We start from the raw sequence: 12,017 nt of genomic DNA, 5'->3' as shown, positions 1-12,017 counted from the left end.
GCCAGCTTATGAATGAAGGCTATTTAAAACCTTTTTGTCTAGGATTCTTAACAGCAATGAGTCCGACACCAATCCATTGTGTGCCTCAAACCTCTGAGCTTCCATAAGCCTAATTAAAATCCTTGTCTCTTGCTTTGGCATTGCGAGCTAGTACATCCAATCCTTCCCCTTTGCAAAGGGTCTCTCAGCATAGCTATTTCCAAAAAACTGCTCTCCAAAAATCCTCCAATCTACCTACTTAAAAAGGTTGTACATCTTTGTTTGGTACACCCCCCCCCCCCCTTTAAAATGTGTCCTAGCCAAAACTTCTATTTTAATACCTAGTTAAAACTGCATCCCTAGGACCTACAAAATAAATCCAAGCTCCTCTGATGGCATGGCACAGAAGACTGTTGTCTCTCCTTCCAGCCTTGCTTGGTGCCGTTCCTTATGTCAGATTGGTGTTCCAGTAACATCAGACCGCTTGCTGATTTCCCCACATTCTATGCTTCGTTTGTCCACTAAACAGCGAATCAGGATCTACTAGTGCTGGATGTTTTGTTACATGGCAGGAAGACATGCTGCAGAAGGAGTGCCCTGCCTTCAAGGAACTCACCATCTACTGGTGTTCCAGCCTTCGTTCTTGCCACCACACCTCGGCCAGGACTCTCTTCCTTCCTTGGTCCATCTCATGCTTTATTCCTCAACACTCATCTCAGGCATCACCCTTGAGCTGTGGTCCTCACATACTGTTTTGCATCAGTGTTACCTTTTTCCAGGACTATTTCCCCAACTACTTTGTGAGCTGGTAGAAAGTAGAGACAGCATCTTATTCCCTGTAGTCTTCTCACTAGAATGTCTCGTATCTAGTAAATGCTAAATAGATTTGACTAGATAGATAGATTTGATTAAATAGATTTGTTCAGTTTGACTGAACAAAATGCCAGATTTATACAAAGATATTTGGATTTGCTACCTGGTAAATATTTACTATTTTTCTTAACCAAGATTAACAATGATGTGGGGTGAATATACTAGGAAATGGCAGACAGAAGAGAAAGGTCTGAAATTTGTTGAATGTTCGCAGCTGTTCCCAATGCTTCCTTAGTGTTGTTACTTGCTGGAAGGTAACTTTTCTGAGTATCACTTTTTCTTGCTCTGGACATAACTACAATGCCTTTATGGATAGTTCTTCCTCAAAATTAAGCATTTCCTTTAGAATTTTCTGAGTAAAAAGTACAATTTTCATAGTATGAGAGCTTTTGGTTAACTTATCTACATTAATTATGATTTTTTTTGCATTCCATTATTTTATTCTCTTAAAAATACATATTTCTTGTGCTATAGCATGGGGTTGTAGGAAGCTACACTCATAGCTGAGGCATTTTTGAGTGGGAAGAACGTAAGCAGAGATAATTTGGGCTTTTTCCAAAAGTTTGCTCCAGAGACAACAACAAAAACTCTTAGAATGGTAGCCAGGGTTTGGCAGGCCCAGAAATCCAGGGCAATCTAGAATTTCTAGGATTACTATAGATCTGAAAATCAGCAACTTTGTCTGAAAAAGGTATAAAACAAATCTAATTTCTCCAAAATCCTAAGAAATTAGAATGGTTTAGATCATTGGAAATCAGAGCGTCATGAATGGATAAAGGAAGTCAGATCCCCCAGTACATACACAAATTCAAAATGCTTCCAATCTGATCTAAAAGTGGGTAAGTCAAAACTAGACAAGCTCTTGCACATAAAGGACTCTATGATTTGTAGGTATAGCAACTTGGAGGTGGCATATCTGCTTCCAAATCAAAGATTTCTTAAAGTTTTTTTTTTAAATGAAATAAGAACATATGAACATAAGGAATCAAAAGACTTATATTTTGAAGAAATTTGATTTTTGTCATGAAAGCGAATTAGTACATTTTATATATTATAAAAATATTTTTTGCTTATTTTCTTGAAACTGCTATAGGCTTTTTCTTGTTGCGCAATAAAATAGCTCATAAAAAGCAGCTCTTGTGTTTTTGTTTTCAGCCTGTTCTTCGGAACAGCACACTTTTAGTTGCATCCTGAAACGTGAAAACAATACAAATATTTTTTTAAGTAGCAGTAACATCTAGTGTGGTTTAAAATATGTTTCATTCATTTAACATTTCTAATATTTCATGGTATGGTTAATAGGGCAAAAGCAGTACTAAAAAATTAGTATTTCAAAGTTGACCATGTATTGTTAGAATCAATAATGCACTCTTTTTGTGGAACTGGGGAGAGACAATAATGGTGCTTAAATTTTGTATTTTTCACATTCAAGATGTCATTTTATTTAGCGGAACTTCATGACTTTCTTACAAATAGAAGTGTTAATTCAGAATGCAAAGTTATAAAAATCCCAGCATTTCATTTCATTAATAGCTGGTATGGTGTGAATGCACCCCACCCCCAAATTCCTACATTGAAAACCTAACACCCAATGAAATAGTATTTGCATGTGGGGCCTTTGGGAGGTGTTTAAGTCCTGAGAGTGGAACCATCACGATGGGATTAGTGTTCTTATAAAAGAGACCCCCAGAGCTCCTGAGGCCCTTCTATCCTGTGAGGGTGCCATCAGTGACCTAGCAGTGGGCCCTCACCTCACCATGCTGGCACCGTGATCTCAGACTTCCAGCCTCCAGAACCATGAGAAATAAATTTCCAGCCTCCAGAACGATGAGAAAGCCACTTAGTCTGTGGTATTTTGTTATAGTAGCCCAAGACTAGGACAGTGGTGTTTAAATCATTTTATGTTTTAATTGAAGGATAGATTACTGAGCGATTATTTAGTAGGAGAAGATGTTGATTAATTTTTCTATCTGGAGAAAAAAAGTCCTAAAGAAAATGCCAAGAATAGGGGCGCTTGGGTGGCTCAGTCAGTTAAGCAACTGACTTCGGCTCAGGTCATGACCTTGAGGTTCATGGGTTTGAGCCCTGCATTGGGCTCTGTGCTGACAGCTCAGAGCCAGGAGCCTGGTTTGGATTCTGTGTCTTTCTGTCCCTCCTCTGTTCAAGTTGTCTTGCTCTCAAAATAAATAAACATTCAGGGGCGCCTGGGTGGCGCAGTCGGTTAAGCGTCCGACTTCAGCCAGGTCACGATCTCACTGTCCGTGAGTTCGAGCCCCGCGTCGGGCTCTGGGCTGATGGCTCAGAGCCTGGAGCCTGTTTCCGATTCTGTGTCTCCCTCTCTCTCTGCCCCTCCCCCGTTCATGTTCTGTCTCTCTCTGTCCCAAAAATAAATAAACGTTGAAAAAAAAATTAAAAATAAATAAATAAATAAATAAATAAATAAATAAATAAACAAACATTCAAAAGAGGAAGGAGGAAGGGGAGGGGGAGGAGGAGGGAGAGGAGGGGGGAGGGGAAGGGGGGGAAGGGGGAGGAGAAAATGCCAGGAACAATATTATTTACTAATGACTTGAAAATAGAATTTTCTGAATTTTATATAATCCCAAAGTCTTTGGGAACAAGCAGGCTGAAAGTCAGTGAGGATAATTAGAAAACAATGCATTTAGTGAGTAAATACAAAATGCACAACGATATACTAAGCAGTACTTATACCTTATAGTTTAATGCTTCTGAGAAGAAACAAATTCAAGCAGTACCTGTCATGCTATTATAAAATGGACAACTGGTTTTGCTTCGTTTAGAATTCTGGCATAAAAATACAATAACTTTTGTGCTGATCATTTCCCTCTTGTCCCTTAGTTCTAAACCCACCCTTATTCAGCTATAAGAGGCCAGGACTGAGTCTCTTCAAACCACACTTCTCCCTTGACAGCTGTCTCCTAATTAATTTCTGCCATTAAGAGGAAAGAACAGATAATTCCTGTTTGATCATTGTTCTTGAAACCCCAGCCTCCAGTTTGTTCTGCTACTCCCAGAACCAGCCTCAATGTGTCCCTTCATCCTGACCTTATCTATGTTTACATTTAAATTCTGGTCTTGGCTTTTATTGCTTGAAATTCTTCAGTATCCTTTTAAATTATTACCCCATCTCAAATTCTTCTTAAATCTTTCTTTGGATTTTGATTATTACTCAAATATAAGAATCTAATTAGGTATCTTAAAACTTACAATATTTATCATCTTTTGATATTTGGAGATCTGTATTGGTTCTGTATAGATCAATCCTGATTTTTTAAATTTTATTTTTAATCAGGGTGAAATCCATATAACATAAAATTTTAACCATTTTTATTTATTTAAAATTTTTTTTAATGTTTATTTATTTTTGAGAGTGAGTGAGGGAGGGGCAGAGAAAGAGAGGGAGACACAGAATCTAAAGCAGACTCCAGGCTCTGAGCTGTCAGTACAGAGCCCAACATGGGGCTCAAACTCACAAACTGTGAGGCCATGACCTGAGCCGAAGTCGGGCATTTAACCAACTGAGCCACCCAGGCACCCCAAATTTTAACCATTTTTAAAGTGGACAAGTAGCGTTAGGTATGTTCACACTGCTGTGCAACCAATCTCTAGAACCGTTTTCATCTTCTTAAATCTTATCAGTATTCTTTATGTGATACTTTCATCTCATTAATCTGTCAGAAACTCTTCATCATTCCCCTATTAGATCAACTGCAAACTGATTAATACCTGCCAATCTAAGCTTTTTACTGTTTGCCTATATTACCCCAACTCAAAATTTCCTCCTATGTTGGCAGGCAGGACTTGTCCCCCTTTTAATATTTAAAATCAACTAAACCACATTTTTAGCACCTATGATAAATACGGTATGTGGTCTTATCTTCTGAGTACTCAGTTTATTTAGTGAAGGAAGGTAGATTTGAATTTGTGTAAGTTTAATACAAGTATACCACAGGAAAGGCTATAATAATGGTAGAAACAAAGCATAACTGGAGAACAAGGGAGAAGAGAATTACATGCATTAGCGAGTGGGAAGAAAGAAGGGAAAGCTGGTGGAGGAGCTGGATCTGCAGCAAGGCCTGGCAGGATGCCATGAGCAGAGAAAGCCCAAAGGGAGGGAATACGTAGGATGGCAAGAATCTTTTCTAGGAATGATTTGTCACAGGAGGAAATCTTCAAAACTGACTTCAGGACCTTTGGTATTGATTACAATTTGCATGTAGTGAGGAATCTTTGAGGATCTGACATGACAAATCACTACATGACATCACTACATGTCATAAATCTGACAGCTATATGGAGGATAGGCTGAAAGTGAGGAGTTCGGAAGCAGGGAATTCAGGAGGCTATTGTAAAAGGTCAAGAAAGAAGTAATAAAAAAGAAGAAGTTGTAAGTGGAGCCCCAAGACTTTAAAGGAGGAACAGATCTGTAACATTATGGATGGACATAGGGCAACTTGAAGGGACATGGAGCTTGAAGGAAAGAAGCCTAAGAAGTATCAGCCTGAGAGATGAGAAAAATGACCTCAGCATTAGCTGGGATGGGGTACACAGCACCCGATGGCCCTAGTGATTGGTTCAAGAATGGATGTGTGACCCAAACTAGGTCAATGATACTGCTTTGGGATTTTGCTGAAAGTGTTGAGAAAGAGGTTTGCTCTTTCTGCATTAGCTGCCGGGCTGGTAGAACGTACATGAAGACACAGGTGGTACCCTTGCCATGAGGTTTGGGGGTGGTCAGTCTGCCTGAGAGTGAATCTACTACCATCAAGGAGCATGGAGCCCAGAGATGGAGAGACATAATTTTTGGATGACATCATGTGAGTGCTTAGGTGTAGTTATAGCAGAAATCACAACTGGACTTCCCAGTTAAGTGAGTTCATTTTACTGCCTAAAACCAATTCAAGCTGAGCTTCTGCCCCTTGTAACTGAAAGAGAGCCCACCATTATCTTCTCATTCCCCACATTCCCATATGCTGTCATGTAATGTGAATAACATTTCCTGTAAGGTTGTCTTTATCTCCACCACTGAAGCTATTACTTTCTCAATGGCCAAGACCATGTCTCTGTGTTCCCAGTGGTGCCATGCACAATGGTTGTGCCCTTGATCTCTGTTTAGTAAACATTTACTGGAACCTCAGTATGTGGAGACATATACATACATTACATAAGAAATGAACTATGCTTACCTAGATTTATGTTCAAAATCAAAACTGTGGCCATAAATGTTTCCAAGAGCAACACTCTTCCCACCAGACAGCTAATTACTACAATCACTGTCTGCGCAGCTGTGCCCACAGTCGATGCTTTGCCGCTGCTGCTGTCACTGCTGCCACTGCTGCTGCTGCCACCATTGGTGCCACCACCACTAGTGACAGACTGTGCTGGTAGGCTCAGAGTCCCAGATTCCACCCGGGCAATATCATCCAGTATAAATTCAATCTTATAATTTTTTCCTAGGAAGAAACATCATTGTAGAATTTGACTTCCTTTTATAATTTGTTTGTTTTCACACAGACGCAGTTGGGTTTTCATTGACTTAAAAGTACTGTATAATTCCTAATGAAGTATTTTTGGAAATTGAGCCAAATAGATTCATTGAAGTATAAACACGCATAGAGGAGGTCTCAGAGTTAGAGTTCCAACTGCCCATCAACTGTGGGCAGGGGAAATCTGGCTAGATTTTCTTTCTGTAGCATCAGTACTTGCTTCTTAGGGATATCTTCCTAGTGCTCAGGACTAGAGAGAGTCTGCTTAAAATGAGGGACAGTAGGGAAAGGAAGTAAAAATACTGAGTCTCTGTTCCATCCCTGGATACTTGACCTGGAGTAGAGAAGCCTCAGCCTCAGCTGGGGGGGATGGGGGTGGATACCGAAATACTAAACTTTTTATTTTGAAAAGTTTCAATCACAGAAGAGTTGGAAGAATAGTACAACAAAAACCATATGCTCTCCATTTTGATTCAACAATTTTACTGTTTTTCACACTTCCTTTAAGTCAGATGCTATTTTTGTGTTGCACGATTGTGACCCTTTCTTCTTACTTCCATGCAGACAAGCTTAAGGAAACTTTTTAGATATTTTTAGAATGTGGAACATAAAAAGCTTATCCAAATATTTTTTAATCCATATGTTAAATCTCCCCGGTTTTGAACATGAGATAACCAATATATTTTTCCTTGACATAATTGCTTCTACAACTCCTGCTGTCATTAATAATGGCTACCACACCGAGTTTGCAATTCTTGTCCAACCCTGAAGTTTTCATTCCTCTCCTTCTATTATCTTTTTTTAAAAAAAAATCATTTCTGTTTTCTTTCTTTTCCTCTCTGTCCCTTCATCCCTCCCTCCCCCTCCTTCTTTCTTCCCTTCCCTTCCCTTCCATCTCCCTTCCTCTCCTTCCCTTCCTTTCCCTTCCCTTCCCTTCCCTTCCCTTCCCTTCCCTTCCCTTCCCTTCCCTTCCCTTTCCTTTCTTTCAGAGTATAGTTAGATCTTGACCTCATTGTGCTTTCACAAACAATGCCAGTGCATTCTGTAACTTTCAAGACAGACGGTCCTTGTTCTATAGAATTTTCTGCCACCATTACAATCCATGACAATGGCGTATTTAAGTCTTTCCTTTTTTCAGTTTGAAAGAAACTGAAGTTTCGTGGCAGGCGTATTTTTTTCTTAAAATGTACTGTATTTTCAGTATGTTTTATATATACTGTGAGGAAGCCCAAGAGAGCCTTGTGGAGAGGCCACTCCCTGCAGGAGAACTGAAGAACCTAGCTAAAATCCAAAATCAAAACCTTCGGGATACGATTTCAGTCAAGCTATCCCAGCTAAAGCTCCAGACATCACTAAGCAGATATAAGCCATCCCTGTCCAAATTCCTGGCCCACACTGTTGTGAGCAAGTGAACTGGTTGTTGTTTGAGCCATTAGATTTGGGGCTGGTGTGTTATGTAGCAATAAGAACAGAAACAAGCACTTTATATCATATAGGTTGCCAGGTAAACATGTCCCAAATGTTGTTATCCACTAGGAATACTATTTTTTATCCAGATTGCTCAAAGATGCAGATTCAGCTGTTTACTTTATTCTTCTTCCACCCTTTTCTCACTTAATTCTCACATCCCCATTTTCTGTGTGAGAAACCACAACCCATACCTCCTCTCTATCTTGGCCCCTGCTTTGCTTCTTATTGAGCTAAAAGTAGAAGAGGGTGTGGGCCACACTGTCAGGCTCTCGGCTGATCTGCAAGGGGATTTCCCACTTCCAGTAACTATGGGGGTTGCCTACCAGAAAGAGTTACAAAAACGATGCTTTGTTATTTTTTTCTCATGTGCTTTGTTGTTATTACAATTTTATAGTGGTTAATCTACCAACTAGATAACTGATCTAAAGATAATGAAGCCATGACTGTCGTTGGTGTTCCTTACTATATATAACCAGAGAACTGAGACCGTACACTTGATGAAAGTAAGAAAGTAGGACAGCAGGTAAGCAAGCAAGAAAGAGATTAGAAGCAATGGCTGTTCTCCATAGCAGTCAGATAAATACTTCGAGGGAAGCTTTGAACTAGGAAGGAAAATTTAGTGTATAAAAGGGGAATGATATTTTGTTATCACAATAAAACACCAAAACTTATATTATTGTTTCAGCATTCCAGTGATACTGGTTATTTTGGAACATTGCTATTTGGAAGTGGCACTTTGAAGAACACAGCGTCCAGGTTGGGTTTTTGCCACTGGGTACCATTTGGGTCCACCTTCATGAGGCAGTGGGCAACCTTCTCTTCACCTGGGTTCTTGTTAAGTGCCTCACTTCCCAGAAGAGGATCCCAGTTCTACTACCATTTACACTGACTCAGAAAGACTTAGGCTCTGCCCTTAACCAGCAAGTGTATAGGGCACTCTAGGTACCTGTCTAGGATCACAACTCATTTTCATTTGAGTCCCATCGAACACTGGGTTGAGATACTGCTGCCTAGTAGGCAGACCAAGCTTGTCTGGTTTAGGGTACCATCAAAGCAAGAAGAAGTAAAAAATAAGAAAAAAGATATTAGGGGGAATGATTTTTGTCTTTGATATTTAGTTGATATGAAAAGAATCAGACTATTATTGGAATTTCTTTTACTTATTTTACTCTTCACTTTTTACCTTTATTCTCACCTTTAGTATGTATATATGTGTGAGAGAACAGTGGTAAGAAGTGGGGAGTACCAATATAACTTTTCAGAAGTTAGGGCCTATAAAGTTCTTAAATGGGCCCAGATTAATGGTAAACAGATTAACAGAAGCCTGTCTCAAGTATAAGTAATTTATCTATTTCTCTCTTTTAGATACTCTACAATCTATCACCAGTAGATACTCTGCAATCTGTTTTGGCCTCAGTAGGAAGGCTTTTACCAATTGGAGTTATGCCATCAACCCGTATAACGATAATATAAGAAACATCACAGTGGAAGTTATAACTATTTATTATAATATTGAAGATATCACTTCATACAGATTCATTTGGTATACTTTATGAAAACTCATAGGACACATTTGTTCTGATCTCAGAACAAGTTATAATTCTCCACAACAACTGGTTTGTTTACTGGTTTTTCCTGATGGGCACTGTGGAATAATAATGCTTATGTTTTCTCCTTTGTAATGGCTTTCAGAAATCTTAGAACCCACTTTTCAGTCCAACTCTGAACCCCTGCATGGGGCATTAAAGTTATATTAGCCTATCTTATCCTCCCTTTTCTTCAATTTGAAAATCTATGTATTGCTTGTTTTTATTATAAATGTAATGCATATTTAGTGAAAATTTAGAAAAATCAACAAATGGATAAAAATATGAATCATGATATAATTTTGATGCACAGCCTCAGATTATCTGTTTAATTTCCTTAATTACCTATTTTAATTTCTATTTTGTTTTGGATACTTTTGTAAGCTAGATGTTATCTGAAATGTTCTTTGAAACAAGGCAGGTATAGTGTTCCAATTTCTATAATTTATTGATCAGAGTATTATAGAATGCTTTGTTCAGTTATAATTATCCCTATTTGTGGATGCTTATGTGAAGATCCAAAATAGTACACTCACCTGTTCTAAGAAGAGTAAGGTCTGTATAGTTGGCCCAGCAGCTGCTGAATGGAATTGTTGTATTTCCACTAAGACCAGTGATGTGGTTATTATTGGAGTCCTTTAGTATGGCCTTCAAAGTCAGTGAAGTAATCCCAACTGATACACAATCACCCTGAAGAAAAAAGTAATAGATGGGGCGCCTGGGTGGCTCAGTCGGTTGGGCGGCCGACTTCGGCCCAGGTCACGATCTTGCGGTCCGTGAGTTTGAGCCCCGTGTCAGGCTCTGGGCTGATGGCTCAGAGCCTGGAGCCTGTTTCCGATTCTGTGTCTCCCTCTCTCTCTGCCCCTCCCCCGTTCATGCTCTGTCTCTCTCTGTCCCAAAAATAAATAACCTTTAAAAAAAAATGTAAAAAAAAAAAAGAAAAAAGTAATAGAGAATTATAATTGTCCTGTTCCCATGCTTTTTTTTTTAAGATATGCAAAACTATATTATTTAAAATGCCTCAATACAAATTTGAAATCTGTAGAAGCTTCTCCTGTACAAGGAGTTCACAAATATGGGTGGGCAGTGGAACAAGTTCATTGAAAAGGAACATTTTTAAAACAGTAAAATATTATATCCACAGGTTTTAGTCCAGTTTTCAAGGGGTAGTGAAATCCTCAGGTTGCCAGCATACCAGGATTACAGAAGTTGGCTCGCCTTCCAGAATTTATAGCTTAATTCCTTCACTCAGTTAAAGCTCTGGGTTATAACTTACATCTGAATCTACTGCCTTTACTGCAGGTTGCTGAGAAAATGGCTGTCCTGGCTGTGCTGCCACGGGCTGAGTGATCACTGAGAGTGAGGACACAAAGGCCACATGATGAACAGGAAATGCAAACCTTTCAGCTGGTTGGGCAGTCACCTGTAAATTAACGGTCATGAGTGATGAAGTGGTTTTCACATGATAAATTACAGTCAGTAGCAAATTCATCTTAGGCTAAGTGTAATATGTAATAAGCGTAAAAATATGCTTAATATGTGAAATTAATTTTCTTAAAATATTTCCCCCTGATCAAATTCATGAAGCACTGTTATAAATATTCAAAGAAAATCACATTTTATACCAATAAATAATTTTTTAGAAGATATGCTCCTTTTTCAACTACTTTATCATTTTAGTATACCATTAAAAATAGCCAACGTTAATTAGAAAGACATGCTCTCTAAATTATTGCATTGAAATATAAAGAGTTAAAATAAGAAATAAGCAGCAATGTTTTAAATACCTAAGGTATATTTTTCTAGTTGCCCTTTCTTACCTTAATCCAGGCAGAGTCACTTGGGCTGGGGATGGGATTGGTTATAGACATGGAAGAAATATTAAATCCAAGGATACTACTGGTTTTTCCTGAAATTACAGCTTGTCCAAGAGAACCAACAATTTTTTGGAGTTCAGATAACTGCATCTGACCTATGGGGAAACAGTAATATGTCATATGTGATCTAAGAATATAGAATTATGAGAGTTTTTCACTTTAGTTTTTGTTTGCACTCCTCCATCCAAATTATGGAATGCTTTAGCTTTTTCTTTGCACATGAGCTCAACATGACAAAGTCATATGAATGAGCTTAGGAAAATGGAGAACTCTGGAGAATATGTTTTTAAGCTGCAATTAAAGAAAAACCAAAGGTAGATAAAATAGACACAAGAAAAATGAATGACAGCATAGTGGGAAATACGTTTCTTAATTTAATACGTTCCCATGTCCTTCTTTGTTAAGAAGTGAAGCACTGTCATGCAAGTTTATGGCTACATAGCATTTTTTTAAAATAGAATTCTAATGTAAGGATAATTAGCATCATCGAATCTATACAATGTCTGCTAGTAAGTTCTGAAATTAACACTACATTACCCACAAATTGTTACTTGCTTTGGACCTTGATTTTCAAGTTTAATTTTAACACTACAGGTAGTTTCTATTGTCTTTGTCTAGCTTGGCGGGTCCTCGTAGACCTGCTGCCCTCACAGTGCTCCTTACCTAAGAAGGGGCACTTCTTATTCATCATACTCATTCTTATTCATCATACTCATTTGTCAGAG

General features: G+C 38.5%; 1 protein-coding gene across 3 annotated transcripts in view; it reads right to left on the bottom strand.

Moving 5' to 3' along the window:
• Positions 1–1,818: 1,818 nt before the first annotated feature.
• The window catches only part of PKHD1L1 (PKHD1 like 1), a 158,937-nt gene continuing 148,738 nt past the window's right edge, over positions 1,819–12,017 (bottom strand). For 2 of the 3 annotated variants that reach the window (XM_047842216.1, XM_047842217.1), the window contains exons 74-78: positions 11,236–11,387; positions 10,692–10,838; positions 9,952–10,105; positions 6,060–6,326; positions 1,819–2,042 (exon numbers count right to left, since the gene is read on the bottom strand). In XM_047842216.1, the coding sequence (XP_047698172.1) occupies positions 2,032–2,042; positions 6,060–6,326; positions 9,952–10,105; positions 10,692–10,838; positions 11,236–11,387 (731 nt within the window). In that variant the 3' untranslated portion in view covers positions 1,819–2,031. The remainder of the gene's footprint in view (positions 2,043–6,059; positions 6,327–9,951; positions 10,106–10,691; positions 10,839–11,235; positions 11,388–12,017) is intronic. The other variant, XM_047842218.1, reaches the window with a different exon arrangement.

The sequence above is a fragment of the Prionailurus viverrinus genome, chromosome F2 (assembly GCF_022837055.1).
Source record: "Prionailurus viverrinus isolate Anna chromosome F2, UM_Priviv_1.0, whole genome shotgun sequence".
Classification (NCBI taxonomy): Eukaryota; Metazoa; Chordata; class Mammalia; order Carnivora; family Felidae; genus Prionailurus; species Prionailurus viverrinus.
Note: the sequence above shows the minus strand (reverse complement) of the source record. Positions and strands in the feature narration are given on the sequence as shown.